The 17,514-nt window shown below is 38.8% G+C and overlaps 1 protein-coding gene across 1 annotated transcript; it reads left to right on the plus strand.

The window, feature by feature from the left end:
* Nucleotides 1–5,453: 5,453 nt before the first annotated feature.
* Nucleotides 5,454–7,817, plus strand: LOC121507774 (toll-like receptor 2). Its single transcript, XM_041784114.1, has 2 exons — nucleotides 5,454–6,054; nucleotides 6,307–7,817. Exons 1-2 carry the CDS (start codon nucleotides 5,454–5,456, stop codon nucleotides 7,815–7,817), a joined length of 2,112 nt encoding a protein of 703 aa, XP_041640048.1.
* Nucleotides 7,818–17,514: the final 9,697 nt, after the last annotated feature.

Raw genomic sequence — 17,514 nt, forward strand, 5'->3', positions numbered from 1 at the left:
GCTAGCTGTCCTTCCAGGACACTTTAACAAAGTGCTTGTTCTACAAAACAAGATAATGATGTGAAATACACATTAAAATCTGCCTGATTAGACCAGCATTAATGTCACATTACAGCTGATGTAAATCTAGTAAGCTAATGTTTGTGAATAGAAATAACAGCATTACTGTATGCCCCTGCTACTAACATTTTTACTTTAGTGACTTTGTAGTTTAATAACTCTGTTGTTGAGTGACATTACCGGAACCAAATATATTGTCAGTATTAAAAGGTTTTCTCTTACCTCCAAGCATGTCTAAGCATGCTTTGTGATTGTTGATGGGTTGGATTGTCGGCAGGTTAGCGAGCAGCTCGCAGTTTTTGTGATGCATGCTTTTCCTCCAGCTTATGGTAATATCCAAAGGCAGATGACGGCACGACTTCTGCAGTGCTTTAGCATTGATACTGGTTGTGTTCCGGTCAAACCTGGTGAGAAGACTGTGGAGCATGTGCAGAACTCCTTGTCCAGTCGATTCTATTGAGGTTGATCCATTCAAGAGAAAACTGACCTACCACCTGGTTTCATGTTAGTCCAACTTTAAGAATTTCCACTAGGGATGATTTCTGTCAGACTAGCTTGTTTACATGTGGTTTCAAAGTCCAGTTTTAGTTGTACCAAGGATTCACAATGAGAACACATCATATCCTTCTGTAACACTTCCTAACTTAATAATCACGTTACTGTTACTGTCAAATATTAATATCTTTACTGGCATTGCTGTAAATCCCTCAATTACCTGAACAGGAGCATGGCGACCGGGACACGCCTGGATTTTCAGTTTGCATGTTAACAAGGCAGAGCTTTCAGATGATCCGCTCGGCTGAGGTGCAGAGAATTTTGAGATTGGCGATCTCGCCTATTTTTTTCACACGTCGCATACAGTTATGGACCATAATAGACAGGAAAATGATAAATGGAGAGTAATATTTACCCTGTTGTAGCACATATGAACATCCATGTGAGTAGAATAAATTATGTGTTTCTTGATAACGCTGAGGAAGGCCACAAGCTTAATTGCACCTCTTTATAAAGTTGTTTTCTAAAGATCGACTACTAGTAAAACTTTCTGTCTCCACACTGGCAGAATATATCACAGGAAATATAATCACAGTATAAATGCGCTTCTTCCTTTCATTTGTACAGAATGCTTTTATTTTGAATAGTTCCTGACACACTTCCACTATACACTGAATCAAGTCGCTTGTAGGGGGGTACAACGCCTGAGAACTGCTGACACTGCACCAATCAATCTTTCAATCTGGTCCTCCCTTTTACCCTCACTTGTGAACAAGGCCCAAGATACTTGAACTCCTTCACCTGAGGCAAAGACTCACTCCCTACCCGGAGGAAACAATCCACCATTTTCCAGCAGAGAACTGGCACTTCATTCAATCAGCTAAAAACAGAACTTAAGCCAATTTAAACTACTTTTGAATCCAACGGACATAATACTTACTGGTAACTTTAGTAGTTTTTTTTTTTTTTTGCATAAGTACTTTTGTATACAAGTGCATTTAATGATACATAGTAAAGAATTTTACTGCAAAAAATACAGCCAATTATGCCTCCAATTTCATGTTAAAGACCTAAATCATACAAACATTTACAGATAATTACAAAAATACAAAATGTGTTTTAATGGCAGATTTTGTTCTCATCAAATTTACAGTTTCTTGATCATTAAAATGAATTTAACACTGAGTGAGGAGGACCGCATGAGGCCCCAGGCCACCAGTTGTCCCCCACTGCCCTAACCCTAACCCTCAAAATTACTTGAAAATTGGGGCATGCCGGTAGTTGAGTGGCTAAGGCGCCAACCATGTATGCAGGCGACCCGGGCTCAAATCCAGCCTGTGGCACTATTCTCTGCATGTCTCTCCTTGTTTCTGACTCTATCCACTGTCCTATCAAATAAAGGCAATAAGGCCAAAAATAAATCTTAAAAAAAAAAATACTTGAAAATTACTCAGAAAGGACTGACTTTAATTTAGTGTTTCTAAGAAATTGATTGATAATATACCACTACAATTGAGCCCATATTGACATGTGAATATATTGTGGATTCAAACCTACATTTTTCATCATAAGGACTAAAATTGAACAGGTTTTACTATTTTGATAGTACAGGTGAAAACAACTTCCTGATTTTGGTTCTATTCGATTTACAGATCTTCTTCATTACAGAACTTTTTTTTTTATTATTCGCATTGAACTCTCTAAACAAGAAGTAATTCAAATAAATGGGAAGTTTCCAGAATATATTTGAATCAATACACCTTGTTTCATGCAGTGGCTGCTACAGACAGACACAGGAGTTTACCTTGAAGACACAGGATTCAATCAGGTATGTTTTTTAGTATTTACTTTTTCATTCTAGTTTATTCCTTTGCTAACCTTAATACAGTGCATAATCAACATATCGGCTGTAAATATTTGCCCTATGTACTAATCTCTTGTGAAGTTTCAGTCCGGACAAATACACCTTTGTCAGATTTAGTCTTTATTTCTGTTAATTCTCATTACTCAAACTTTAGAGCATGTTTCAATGTCAGTTATTTTCCCTTACTCATCCTCAAACCTCAAACTCAAGTGTATTTTAAGAACTGAAGGTTTAGACTATTTACAATGTGCACTTATTTGCTGAAATTAATTTAACAACTGCATATTAGATATCAGCTTATTCCACTATCATGCACCCACCTGCTAATTGATCCATACACATTCACACACCACTAACAACAGAAGGAGCAGTTTGGAGTGAAGCATCCTGCCCAAGAACTCATCAACATGTGGCTGCTTCTGGTTGAGGGACGACTGCCAGCAGAACCACATTCACTCCATGCTGCATGAGAAAGCTATATGCTTTTGTAGAAAGCCCCCAACATACAGTGTTAAAATTAATTAATCAAATGTAAGCAAATTAGGATTAATCAAACATGACGTTAGGTCAGACATATTTCAGTTATAACTGGTGCAATGCTGAAGTGTAAAGGCTGTATGTGGGTTTAACCACCTCAGCTGTTGGAGTTTCCCAAGGCATATTAGGACTGTGGCAACACAGACAGAGCAAACTGTGGGCCTAAATCCTTGAGAAATTGTTCTAGGGTAGGTTGTTTGACAGCAACCACTTCAATTTGGCAGGACTAGTGGGTGAATCTTAGTCCGTTGGTAGGGGGGAACCGAGCAGATATCCATTTGGAGAATTTTTTCTTTTGTATCATAAGTCTTATTTTTGCTAAAGGTCATTTTCCATATAATATTATCTTAATATTCATAATTTTATTGTATTTTTTGCTTAATGTGGTGTGCTGTAATATGACATGCCCACTGGACTGTTTTAAATATCCATTGCAGGGGATGTGCTGCTAATATTGCAAAGCAAGTGGATATCAGATTGCCTGATTCTGCATTTGTCACCGGCAAATCCATCTTGCAAAGCTCTCGTCTGAACTGTTTGGGCAGAACTTGACGACATTTCTTCATTAAAAGAAGAACGAAGAACAGCAGTGAGTTTTCTTTTCAAAAACAACAAAAGTCAAGTTCTGACATGTCAACAGTAGCCATGGTTCGCATTATGCAGTTCTCTCTATGGAGTTTGCACCTCGTTAGTGGCTACGTCACATGTTCCGTTGCTCTGATTGGCCCGTAAAGATGTGACACACAGAATGTCCATCCAATCACCCTCCAAGTTTTTTTTCAAAGCCTCTGCCCTTTCCCAAACACTGTCTATAAGAGGTTTACCAAATGGATGTGTGAAACATTCATCTGGCATGTCAGGTTATTTTGCTTCATAATCATCAGAGCAACTGCACAAAGAAAGTGTTTGGGAAGGGAAAACTATGAAAAATGAAAAACTATTGGTCTGGAAAAGTATGTTTTAATGATGAACACATAAATAGATATATACCAAACGATCCTGCTGATCACAACATGTATATTTTCTTATCGTATCTTTATTTAAAAAACAGAACCCTATTTTACTCTTCAAAGACTTTATACATACAACAAAGTGTATTAATATGGTAGTAAATATTACAATTTTATGAATGAATATGTCTAGAACCACACATTCTGCTTTTTGTGTTACTTTTTCATACAATGAATTTTTGCAATTATTAGTTTTAACTCAAAATTTCTATCCCACATTTGATATGGAATTTTTAGAATTAAACATCAGTTTAGGCTCAATTTAGGCAGCACAAGTTAAAATCAGTGATCACCAACATGTATTATACTGTCAGAATTTTTAGGACAATTTGAAAACAATAACCTAATTTTAAAAATTGTGTTGTCCCTGAAGGATTTTTTTGGGAGGGTGGGACCAACATTTTAGAATAGATTTGTGAGCATAAATTTGGTATCTTCAATAGCTTGGAAGAAGTGCATAATACTTAATGCCAGAAACTCAAAAAATATCCAGGGGAATCATGTCTGGGTTGGGATTTGGGTTTGGGCTAAGCCCCCAGTATTTAAAACTTCTGGTCTGGTTTCGTTTATTATAAACCAATCAGAGCAGCAAAGCATATGATGTACAGGACATGTGCAACTCTAGAGTGCACTAGGCAATGTAGTCGCTAAAGCTGCAAATGCCAACCTTTCCTGGAGCCAGTAGGTGAATCAGACTCATGCTAAAGCAAGTCAGGAGAACAGTAACAATATCTTTCCTGCCAAGAAAAGCTTGCAGTGCAATTCTTTGCTGTTTTTGTAATAAAGAAATGGATACAGTAGCTCTGACAAAACAGTGGCTATCGCTCCATCAGCAGCCAATGTATACTAGTTTACAATACAATTAAACTCTATCTGTAATGACCCCAAAATACGACAAAGCTTTCAGGGCCATTCTTTGCTCTTCTTGTTAGAAAAATCATTGTCCAGTCCTTCTAAACCTGCCGCACAGCTATAGTCACATCTGTGCTAATCGCTACACTGGCAGACGCCATTGCTATTGGCTTGTAGTACTACTAAATCCTGCCCATAGCTACTGCCTTGTTCTCCTCAAAGGATTGGTCTGGTCTGTTCAAAACTCACCACAATCGTTTCAGACTGGAGCTTTGCAATGGCTCTGCCTGATATGAAAAACATGGAATCTGGCCAGTCTAATGGCTCTGTCTGTCTGTCTGTAAATACTCTTCATATCATTTGTTTTTAACCCCGTTGAGCGTTTTGGATTGCTTTCTGTTAGAACAGTGTTACAGAGGATGTTCAGCAACTTAGAAATTTTCTGTATTTTTCTCTAGCCTATTTTTATTTCGATGTGTCATATTTATTGTCCTTCTTGCTCTGTGTGCTTTGACTTTAAATACTCTTCATGTCATACATAATTTGTTTTTAACCCTGTTGAGCATTTTGAATTTCTTTCTGTAAGAACAGTGTTAAAGTGATCTTGCCTTGTTTTGCTTTTCTAGGGACTCAAGATGACACTCCACACCCGTCTCATGTTTTTCCTGCTGATACATGGAAGCCTCTGTCTCTCCAGACCGCAGTGTTACACATGTGACCAAACATCCTGCAAGTGCTCAAAACAAAACCTTGAAAAAGTCCCTGTAACCCCTCTAAAGCTCATCACTGAACTCGACCTGTCATTCAACATGCTGACAACCATAGGGAAGAACGACTTTGATGCACATGCCAGTTTAATATCTTTGCTCATGAACAACAACCAAATCTACATGATTGAGGAGCAAGCATTTGCAGAGCTGACTAATTTAGAGAAACTGGACTTGTCCTTCAACAGACTGGAGACGTTGTCTGCTGGATGGTTTGAGAAGCTGTATTCTCTTCAGCATTTGAACCTTTTGGGCAATAAATATAAAACACTGGGTCAAGGTGGTCTTTTCCAGCCACTGAAGAGATTGAGGATCCTTTATTTTGGAGGACCTGACTTTCTTTATGTCAGAAATGTGGACTTTTCTGGCCTCAGTCATCTTGAAGAAATTATCATTGATGGTGTGAATCTGAAAGGCTACGCAGGAGGAAGTTTAAGACAAACTGGGCCAATCGAGCGTGTTACACTCAGTCCAGGTGATCTTTTTCAGATGAATCCAGAGCTTGTAAGAAACATTTTAACTGACGTTGTTCATGCAAACACAACCCTGACATTCAGCAACACCCGGTTCTTCAGATCAGATCAAATGTTCCCGTTTGATGTGGTCGCAGACGGTGGAACAAGAAGTCTTATTTTTAAGAACATAAACATGACAGCTGAAGCTTGTTTGGCCATTATTAATCGACTGTCAGGCTCCAATATAACTACACTTACTTTTGAAGATCTAGGACTCTTCTTATCTCTAGGGCAGATCAAGGATGACCTTAAATTTGACCACTTGGTTGAGGTTGTATTAAAAAATGTCAATATCCCTGAGTACTACAGTTTCCCAGCCCTATTTTTCCTGATACCTGTACTAGTGGTGGCACACAGGGTGTCTGTGGTCAACTCCAAATTGTTTGCCATACCTTGTGAAACCTCGAGCCTTGTCTCACATCTGGAGTATGTGGACATCAGTGAAAACTATTTCACTGATCTGGCTCTTAGTGAATTTATGTGTGATGGTAAAGGTGTTCTAGGGAGTCTGCGAACCATCCATATCAGCAGGAATAGCTTGCGGGTGATCAACAGCAGGATCTTCACCAGACTGAAAAAGCTTGAACATCTCGATATGAGTGGAAATGCATTTCATAGCATGCCTGAGACTTGTTACTGGCCACCCAGTCTTCAGGTTTTGAACCTTTCTTCCTCTCATTTAACAAAAGTGACAGCATGTTTGCCACAGAGTTTACGCGTTCTCGATCTATCAGACAATGCTTTGATTATTTTCAACATCAGTCTGTCATTTCTCAAAGAGTTGTACATCTCTGGAAACAAGCTAAGAAGTTTACCAGATGGTGGTTTCTACCCTGGTCTCGCAATGCTCTCCATTCAAAATAACGACCTGCAGACATTTAGCAGAAATATTCTAAATGCTTACAGCAATCTGACGAGTTTAAAGGCAAGTACCAGCACATACATTTGTTCATGTGACTTTGTGGTGTTCATGAAGAGTGAAGTGGTCCATCATCAGGTCTCAATCAGAGATGAGTTCAAGTCATACATCTGCGACTCCCCTGATGGAGAAAGAGGGAGAAGCGTAGGAGATGTGAGCTTGTCTGTGTTCGAGTGTCACACAGCCTTGGCTTTTTCTTTACTCTGCTTGTTCATCCTTGGAGTGATTTTGCTCATTGTAGGTTTGTGTCATAAATTCAATGTTTTGTGGTATCTAAAGATGACCTGGACCTGGCTGAGAGCTAAGAGGAAGCCCAAGTTAAAGAAGGGAGAGCTTGAGTTTGACGCCTTTGTGTCGTACAGTGAAATGGACTCTAGCTGGGTGGAGGCACACCTGGTCCCTGAGCTGGAGCAGGTGGAGCCTCGTCTCCGGCTCTGCCTTCACAAGAGAGACTTCTTACCTGGAGGCTGGATCCTGGACAACATCATGGACGCCATAGAGAGGAGTCACAGAACTCTGTTTGTCCTCTCTCAGCATTTTGTCAGGAGTGAGTGGTGCAAGTACGAGCTGGATTACACTCATTTCAGAATGTTCGATCATAATGATGACTCGGTTGTGCTGATTCTGTTGGAGCCCATTGACAAAGACAGCATCCCCAAAAAGTTCTGTAAGCTCCGGAAAGTCATGAACTCTAAAACATACCTGGAGTGGCCTGATGACAACACCCAGATCCCCAGATTCTGGCAGAGCTTGAGAAAAGCTACATTGAGACCTGAAATGGACAACAGAAATGTGTAAATCACACTGTGAGCTTAAACTTTTGGACTTGCCTCTCAGGTTTGTATTCTACGAGTTTGTTTCATAGGCCAACATCTTTCAATATATTACCAATATCTGATGCTAATGATGTAAAGCTAGCGCTCGCTGCCCTTCCAGGCCACTTTAACAAAGTGCTTGTTCTGCAAAACAAGATAATGATGTGAAATAAACATTCAAGTCTGCCTGATTTGACCAGCACTAATGTCACATTACAGCTGATGTAAATCTAGTTTGCTACTGTTTGTGAATAGTAATATCAACATTACTGTATGCTACTGTTAATAATCATTTTTTCTTGTTAGTTTGTAGTTTAATAACTCTGTAGTTGATTAACTTACCTAAATGAAAGTTTAAACAAAGAGATTACTTTACAACCTAAGACCAAAACAACCCTGTGTTTGTCTTGGCCAGTTTCATGTTTTTGGGGTGCAGAGATCACCATAACATCAGATTTAAAGAAATCTTAGTTTATATTTTTTATTACACACATCATGAAATGATCAGGAGTAATGGCTTAGAAGCTAAACAGAAAACTGTTAGTGTTTATTTCAAAATTGATACAATAAATAAAACTATCCATGTTTGTCTCCTCAAGCAAAATACCATGCATGTATTTCTCAATGAGTGCATTTTTTGCACAACTTTATTCAATGGTTATTTTATTGTGAATAGCAGAACTGACACAAACACATGCACACATATTATATTAGACACTAGTGACTTCTCCAATTTGCTTTAACAGCAAATTATCCACTATTTAAATTTTATTGATCTGCTATAAATTTCAGAGCAGATGTGAAAGGATGGTCTCATTTAAATGTTATTTTATATTATATTTGGATTTCTCCTTTTTTGCACATACAGTTTCATTTATATGTTTAGTTTTTCCTTTAACATTCAGGCCACACTGCATTGGTATCTTTAGACAATAATGAGATGAGGAATATCCATGGTAGATTGACTTTTAACTCTGTGCAAAAACTTACTGTATCATCACCTTTGAAACACAACATTTCATTTCTTCTTTTCCTGACCATCTCAGTGAACAGTCTCTTTTCTCTACTTTTTATTAGCACACAAAAATCATGTAATTTAAATTCATCAAAACTTGAATCACAAAAAAGCTAAGTTGTCTGACTGCTTGAACAATAGAAGAGCAGTTACTTTTATAATGCTAGCAATGTCAACTTTATGAAACTCAAAATCTAAAAACAGGTTTTGAGTCTTTAAACACCTGTCTACAGAAACACTGCTGACATCTGATCTAGTCAATTTATTCTTTCTTTCTCTGCCCATGTAGTTAAACTCCAGTAGAAATCCCACATTGAAATCTGAATCTGTCAGAATCAAAGCACAAATGTATTGTTCATTCGAACCTACATTTCTCAGCATGGGAACTTAAACTAGATACTCAGATAGTTCCTCTGCTGATAGTACAAGTGAAAACAACTTCCTGATTTTGGTTCCATTTGCACTAAACTGAAAAACAAACAAAACTAGGGCTGCAAGCAGCACTGAAGGGCACCTCGGCCTAGTCAGGGTGTGGCGCCACCGCCAGTGTGTGCTATTAGAGGGGTGTTAGCAAATCCTTAAAGTGAGCTGCAGCACAGCAGAGAGAAAAAAAGAGTACAGTTGACTTTTTTATGAGGTAGCACTGCCCCTCAACAGTAGGTGGCAGAGTGACAAAGGTGTATGCTGAGATGTGGAAGTGATAAGGGAAGAACCATTTATCACAGTGGTCCTCAACCTTATTCTACCCAAGAACCTTATTGTCTTAAAATACTTAAGGGAGAGCCACATTCCAAAACTGGGGATATAAGAAAATCCATAGGTCAGCTGATCCATAGTTGAAATAAAATGAAACAGTAAATTGTTGGATTATTCTGTAATTAGATGGTATACATTGGGTCACACAAAATGTCTATAGTGTTAGAGGAAAGGATATGTTACTAATAACAAGCATATATTTTTTTTATTTATGCAAGTTCCACCTGGTCTAATGACATGGTAAAATATTAGTTTGTGCTCTGAGATGCTTTTCAAGTGCTGATGAATGATGGTTGGCTATTTGGGAATTCATTTACTGTAGTTCTGTGGCTTTATTAACATAAAAAAGATGCTTTCTAAATTTTTTTCCACTCATTATTAATGCTTTTAGCTAAAGGGGGGAGGGCCTCATATTGGTCTTTGCCCTCAGCCTCAAAATGACTAAAACCAGCCCTGTCTCACACCTGCAGCTCTCTGAGACACATCATTCCACCCTGCCTCATTCTGTAGCTTTGGCGTCCTGTTTCTGCTCTTTTGACAGTATTTATTATCAGCAGAACATTAAAGATCAAATAAAACACCCACGTTTGGACATGTTTCACTAGATATTACATTATCTCAACATGTGATCCATGTGTGTGCGGGTCGCTGATGACCAACGACACGTATGATCATCAATGATCATCATAAAATACCAGTGTGTGAGAGCATGGGCATTGAACACAAGACAGCACACCTCAATTAATGAGCTTACTGAAGAGACGCACCACCAGTGGACTTATTCTGCTCTCTCTTACCCGCATTCCTCCGTCGCGCACACCCAACGATAATAAAACACAGATTAAAAGTAAATAGAAGTTTTCATTGAGACTTGGCACTAAGAGCCACAGGTGACTAGAGAGCCATGGGCTAAGTATCCCTATCCTATACATTAATCAGAGAGTTACTTAATGCTGTGGTGCATTCCTCAATTAATTTTGTCACTGTTTTACTGTAATTATTGTTAGGGGAGCTGATAAACATTTTAGGGTGGCTTCAGCCCCCAAAAAATGGCCTAACGACATCTCTGTTGATGATGACGTGCATTGGCATAATTGTCATAAGATATGGGCGTGAGAGAGTGGCAGGAGAAAAAGTCAAAACGAGGAAATGGAAAGATTCAATTTGAGCACAAGACAGCACAATACAATGAATTAACTTACTGAAGAGATGCAACACCGGCGGACCTCCTCTGCTCTCACACATGCTCCTCAGTCGAGCGCAACCAACGGTAACAATAAACAGATTTGAAATAATAAATGTTTCAATTTGGAAGTTAAAGCCTGTCTTCTTTGTGTGGGTAACAGCTTTATTGATGTGACCTACCATGAATCTTTACTGATGACGGTGTTTACTTTTATAAAGGTTTTGAGTTAAGGGTTTTTTTTTCCAAGTAAGCCTTAAAAGAGCAGCAACTGGTCACTAAAGAGCCACATGTGGCTCGAGAGCAGCCGGTTGAGTATCACTGATTTATCATGTGAAATTGAGAAACGAGTACACATTTTACGTCCAAGGTGCTTCTGGCGTTTCACAGAAGGGGGCGCTTCAGCAAAAAACATGAAATTAACATTGAAATCTGTAGAGAGGCAGACCCTTATCACATGTGAAATTTGAAGGCAATAAGATGTTTTATATGAGAGTTACACCCACTTCCTGTTTTATGGCGAAGGATCAAAATGGCCACCATGGCCACTGGGGCATCTGTTGATGCAACATGTCAATGTTTGGACAGATAATGAGGACTCAATCAGAGCATCAGAGTCAAAATCAGAGAATGATAGACCACAGCTTCCCAGTGATGAGTTCACTGATCATGGTTTACATATTGAATAGTTACCTTTCTAATGCTGCAGTTTTGTGGTTAAGCAGGTACGTGCTAAAGTTTTAAGTCTTTCTGCTGAAGCTGTTTCATCAAATGTGTCTTTGTTTCCTGCAGGTTTACTTGAAGTAGTGCCAACAGCCACTGCAACAGTCCATACATCAGTACGATCTAGGGACTGAGGTCTACCCATATTTCCCAGCATTTTTGAAGCCTTCCTGATTCTGATCGATAAAAAATTTGATTTAACCCAGTTAGGAATGGAACTTTACTTATTAGTGTTTTTCTGGGTTAAAGTAAAGCATTTCTGTACTTATCTTGCAGGCACTGGAACTTTTCCGAGTGGTTATCCCAGTCAGGAGGGTCAGAACGTTCACTGCAGTCAGACCAGCTGGAGTGAGTAACAGCCTCAGGAATCGCCCTCAGCCTGGGACACAGCAGCCTGTGTGGCAGCAAGGTGAGTGTTCACACTAATAAACTATGGGACTGCTCAGACGCCTGTTTAAATCTAACTCATCACTGAACTCATCAAAATCAGGAGACAGACAATTTGTTTGATTTTTAAAGATTCTTGGGGTTTTTATGCCGGTCAGAGAGGAGAGCAGTGGATAAAGTTGGAAACAGGGAGGAGAGATTGGGGGAGAGGGGCCAAAGACCAGACTTGAACCCAGGCCACCCATGTTCATGGGGGTGCAGCCTAACCTCTAGGCCATCAGTGCCCTGGTGATGGAAATAATTTATAGATTTTTTTGTTTCAACTGAAAAGAACAAGAATATTGTTAAATTTTTGATACATTATAGGCTGAACCAACTAAAACAAACACTTCAGAGTAACAGTAGATGGAACTCACTGACCAACCAGGTGAGTTCAGTGTTACACTGTACTGTTTAATACTGTAAACACAATGATGCAAAAAGAATTGAGAGGCAAAGGCGAACAATTTTGCAGACAACCGTAAGTTTTTTTTTGTGTCACTGACTTCAGAGTAAAGAAACTCAAATTTCAAAGATGGACAGAGAGCCGCTTGCTTCTATGAAACCTGCCTTTGCTACCTCCTCCACTGAGTCCGCTGCATCCCCCTGAACACCTGTGATAACCAGTTTAATGTTTATTTCATTTGAATTTCAGTAACTTCAAAAACACATGCACACACATTAAAGACACTGGTGGCTTCTTCACTGAGGCTGGTGTTGCTGTTAAAGGAAGTTATCCACGTTTAAAATGGCATTTTCTGCTTCAGAGCAGAAGTGAAAGAGTGAGGAGGGTCATTATAAAGTTATTTTTTTATCATACTTACATTTGGACTTCTGCTTCTTCTTTCTTGCACAGATGGTCTCATTGATATTCTTTAGTTTTTCCTGTTAAATTCAGGGGAAAGACTCACCCAGCTGGTATCTTTAGACAACAGTGAGATGAGGAATGTCTGTGGCAGACTGGATTTTAACTCTATGTAAAAACACATTGTATCATCACCTTTGAAACACAAATTAAGACAAGGCAAAAGAAATTTGTCCTTGTGACAAGTCTGTCAGTTTTTCACAGACATCTAGAGGTGCCCCCCAAAAAAATGTGCCCCGGTAAGGTGCAGATAACATTGAATAAATGTGCCAGTGTCCTTTTTATTGATATTGTATGCATTTATTTTTTTTTCTTTTAAAAGTGGTGATGTAGAATTGACAGAAATTATTCAGGGATCGGAGAGATTAGGGGAGACCCAAAGCTCGCAAGTTTGAAGCACATGTTACATCACAAGGCATTTTGATAGATACAGAAAAGAGGATGCAGTTTTGTTTGGGAGAAAACTTTTCCAAAAGTTGATTTTATTTAAGCTGAAAGGAAAGAAGAGAAAAAGAACTGAAGCGACAGCCAGGTCATCACTGGTCATCACTGCAGGGAGCAGACAGCCTTTAGCTGGGAGCTGGAGCAGCAGGTATGCTCCCATCCAGTACTCCAGCTTCAACTCATTCGGTTGCACATGAATCTGGACATATAGAACTCCTCATCCAACCAGCTACTGCAGCAATGTTTAAAAGGAATTTATGGAAATGGCAGACCTTAACAAGTGCTAACATATTAAAACATTGATATGTAAAAGAAAGGAAAGAAAAATTTATGTTCTTTTATCATTAATGGAGGCAATGTGAATATTCCATATAAAAAAAAAACATTAATTTCCACTTGTTAGCTGGCGCTTGTTAACAAGCTGTTTTAGGCTTGTTTTTGACATTGGAGGAAGAAATGACTGATTATTTGAGGTCACAAACACTTCAGGACTGAGAATGTTACATTAAAAAGTAAACACTAACAAACAGAAGCAGACTGCATAGTGGGAGTTAGGGCATGCAGTCTTCTCTGGCTGGGGTGAGCAATAGGCCTTAAAGGCTTCTCACCCATGCCCTGACTTCCTTGTTCTCCTCCGTATTATAATTCCCTCCCTTCTTTCTTCTCCTGTACCATGAAAAGTGGGAATAAGGGCATGAAGTCTTATTTTGCAGCAGTGAGCAATAGCCTTAATTGGCTTCTCGTCCATGCTCTATCTTTTCCTGTTTTCTTTCTAAATATGCCTCTCCTCTCTTCTGTCCTCTCCTAGCTCATGAAAACGGGGGAGCAGAGGGAGTTAGGGCATGCAGCCGTACCTAGAGGGGGTGTGCAGTAGCCCTAACAGTCTTTTCACCCATGATCTGTCTCTGTTTTCTCTTTCTCAATATGCTTCTATTCCCTTCGGGGAGCAGTGGGAGTTAGGGTATGCAGCCTTATCTGGCAGGGGTGTGCAGTGGCCCAAAATGGCCTCTTACCCATTCTCTGCCTTCCCTGTGTTTTCTCAATATGATTCTCCCCTCTTCTAACCCTTGTTCTCTCATGAAAATGGGGGAGTAGTGAGAATTAGGGCATGCAAACTTATCTGGCAGGGGTTAATAACAGCACTGACAGACTTCTTCCACCATATTTTACCTTCCCTGATCTGTTTCTCACTATGCTTCCCCACTCCTCTCCCCTTTCTTCCCTCATGAAAATGAGGGAGTACTGGAAGTGAGGGTAGTTCTGAGATGGTGTTCCATGCATCTTCTCAATGCCTCAAATATTTGGATACTGTTACAATGGGGCATCAAGGTTCATCTGAAGCCCTTAACTCATCATTGTTTTCTGTATGATCGAGTTGGGTGGCCTGCTTTGACCACACACAGACAAAAAGCATATCCTTATTTTTAAGGCTATTCTAAATCTGCTTCCCTCATACTTCTACTTGAAATGGGTAAAACAAGTTTCAGGTATACTGCTCCTGCAGCCTGGAATCAGCAACAGGGTGAACAATGACCCTAACAGGCCCCTCACCCATGCTCAACCTTCCTTAATCTGTTTCTCATTATGCTTCTCCCCTCTTCTTACCTTTTTCCATGTATGAAAATTGGGTAGTAGTGGGGAACTCAGAGAAATAAATATTTAAAAGTACAAGTAAGAGGATGAATGAATGAAAAAAAAGACTTTGTAATAACCTTTTGTCTGAGTTGCTTGGAGTGATGTCTTGTCTTCATGGTGTAATGGTAGCCAGGAATACTGATTAACCAGTAAGTGGGTCTTCCAGACACAGGTGTCTTTATACTACAATCATTTGGGACACATTCACTGCACTCAGTTGATCCCCATTTCACTAATTGTGAGATTACTAGCACCAATTGACTGGACCTCTGTCAGTCACTTAAAATGGAAGAAATATTTATGCAATCACTTATTTTACCTTACATAATTTTATTTAATTTACATTACTGTGTAGAAAACTGTTTTCATTTTTAAATCAAAGAAAGTTTTTTTTGTCTTTTTTTCTGTTGTCAAACAAGGCAAATTAAATTGACCAAGATTGATTTATAAAAATCAGGTAAAAATTAGAAGGGGGTGCATACTTTTTAAAGGCTACAGTTTGCTGATTCAAACTTTTTATTCCCATCATAGAGACTAAAATAGAAAAGGTCTGTTGATGGTAAATGCTAAAGTAATTTCCTGACTTTGGTTCCATCTGCATCCTACAGAACTGGATGAAACTAAAAAAATCAATTAAAATTGTGCAACTATTGTTTAGGGTAGTCCCAGAGCTCCTCTTCTTGTTTTTATTTTTAACAGTCAATTTCTTAATGCTTAATAAGGAAGTAATTGAAAGGAAGAGATGTGTCCAGATTATATTTGAATCACTCATAGATCTTTGTCATGCTGCAACTGCTACAGACGGACACACGAGTTTACCTTTAAGACACAGGATTCAATAAGGTATGTTTTTTTAGTGTTTATTTTTTCATTGTAATTTATTTCCTTGCCATACATAACGTAGCACAGAGCTAGCTCCTGCTGATTATTTCAGCCTCGATTTTAATGGTTAATTATGCTTACATGCTGCATTGATAAATTACTGCAGGTGTTCAACATATCTGACATTATAAAAACGGAAAATTATTTAGAGATTTGTAGTCATTTTTTGCTCAAGATTACATATTTGTATCCCATTTTCTTATATCAATCATCAGTATCAGCATACAGGAACACTTCTGCTGCTATTTTCAACCAATGCATTTGCTGTAAGCAACTGTTGTGTGTATGAATAAGTTTGTTGAGTTTTAATCTGGACTTACAGACCTTCATTAGCTCTTTTTAGCAGTTTAAGGTCTGAACTATATTCATATATTAGTATTGGCTATGGTTGTTTTATAAATGTCTACAGAGTTTATGTTGACACAGATACGATATCATGCAGCCCTAATTCATTAATGTGTTGTTTTACAAATGTACACACTTAGAATTGCCTCAAGGCACACCAGAGTGCTACAGCACACCAAATACAACAACTGAGATGAATAGATGGATGGATTGATGATCAAATGTGTTTTTGTAAAAAAAAATGAACTATGCTCTGTTTTTCTGAATTTGTCATTTGTCTGGTAACCCAAAAATCCCAGCTGAGACATTCAGTTGCTGTTCGTACTAACCAGGCTCACCCTCCAACACCTGTTTCGAATATTCACCAATGTCCATCCTTTTCTACACTGTTGTTTATGTTCAGGGTCGAGGAAGGCTGGAGCCAATCCCAGCTATTATTGTTTGAAGGGCAGGGTACAACATAAAGATTTCTACAAAGTAATTTCAATTAAATAGACATATTTAATTTAAAATAAGGGATTGCATGAATATTCAGCCCCCACTGAGTCTAAGTGGATAGGTCTCAATCACAGGTATCAGGCATGAAAAGCCCTTTTCAAGTCCAGCTTAAAATTCTCTATTGGACTGAGGTCTGGGCTTTTACATGGCCAATCCAGAACATTCACCTTGTTGTCTTTAACCATTTGGTGCAGCTTTCACTATAATCTTTGGAGGCTGTGTTAGTAGTGATGTGCAGTGTTTGGTGCCTGCAATCATAGCGTCTTGTCTGATGACCAAAAAGGCATCATTTTGGTCTCATCAGACCAAAGAACATTCTTCTACTTGACCACGGAGTCTCCCACATGCCTTTTAAACTCTAGTCAAGATTTAAGATATGTTTCCTTCAACAGTGGTTTTCTCTTCACCACTTTCCCATAAAGCTTTGACTGGTTAAAAACCAAAGCAACAGATGTTGTACGCAGTCTCTCCCGTTTAGCAGCTGAAGCTTGTAACTGCTTCAGAGTAGTCGTAGATGTCTTGGTCTTGACTCTCTTACTAGTGTCCTTTCACCGTCACTCAGTTTGTGAGAAAGCTGCATCTTGGCGATTTACAGTGCTTAACAAATTTATGAGACCACCTGTCATATTTGTCTCAGAGACCATCCAGCATCATGAAGTGATTTAATGCGGACTCTTTCATTTTCAGTGAGCTCTCCACGTTTTACCATTTTGAACAGGAATGAGGGATTTCAAACTGAATTCACCCAAATTTGAGCCGGCTCACTGGGCTTCTCTGAGAAGTAAGAAATTAATCAAGCATAACATTCAACCACTAAAACTCATTTTTCTGTTCAGGAATGCAAGTAAATAATAATTTGACATATTAATCAAGAAATATTAATGTGCTTTACTGTTTTTTCAGTTATT

This window comes from Cheilinus undulatus, linkage group 4, assembly GCF_018320785.1.
Source record: "Cheilinus undulatus linkage group 4, ASM1832078v1, whole genome shotgun sequence".
Taxonomy (NCBI): Eukaryota; Metazoa; Chordata; class Actinopteri; order Labriformes; family Labridae; genus Cheilinus; species Cheilinus undulatus.

What these genes read in the sequence shown, in the direction of transcription:
- LOC121507774 (XM_041784114.1), top strand. Translation starts at nt 5,454, where the DNA reads ATGACACTCCACACCCGTCTCATGTTTTTCCTGCTGATACATGGAAGC. An exon ending in AATCGAGCGTGTTACACTCA is followed by an intron (nt 6,055 to 6,306) that starts GTCCAGGTGATC and finishes TTACTTTTGAAG; the next exon opens with ATCTAGGACTCTTCTTATCT.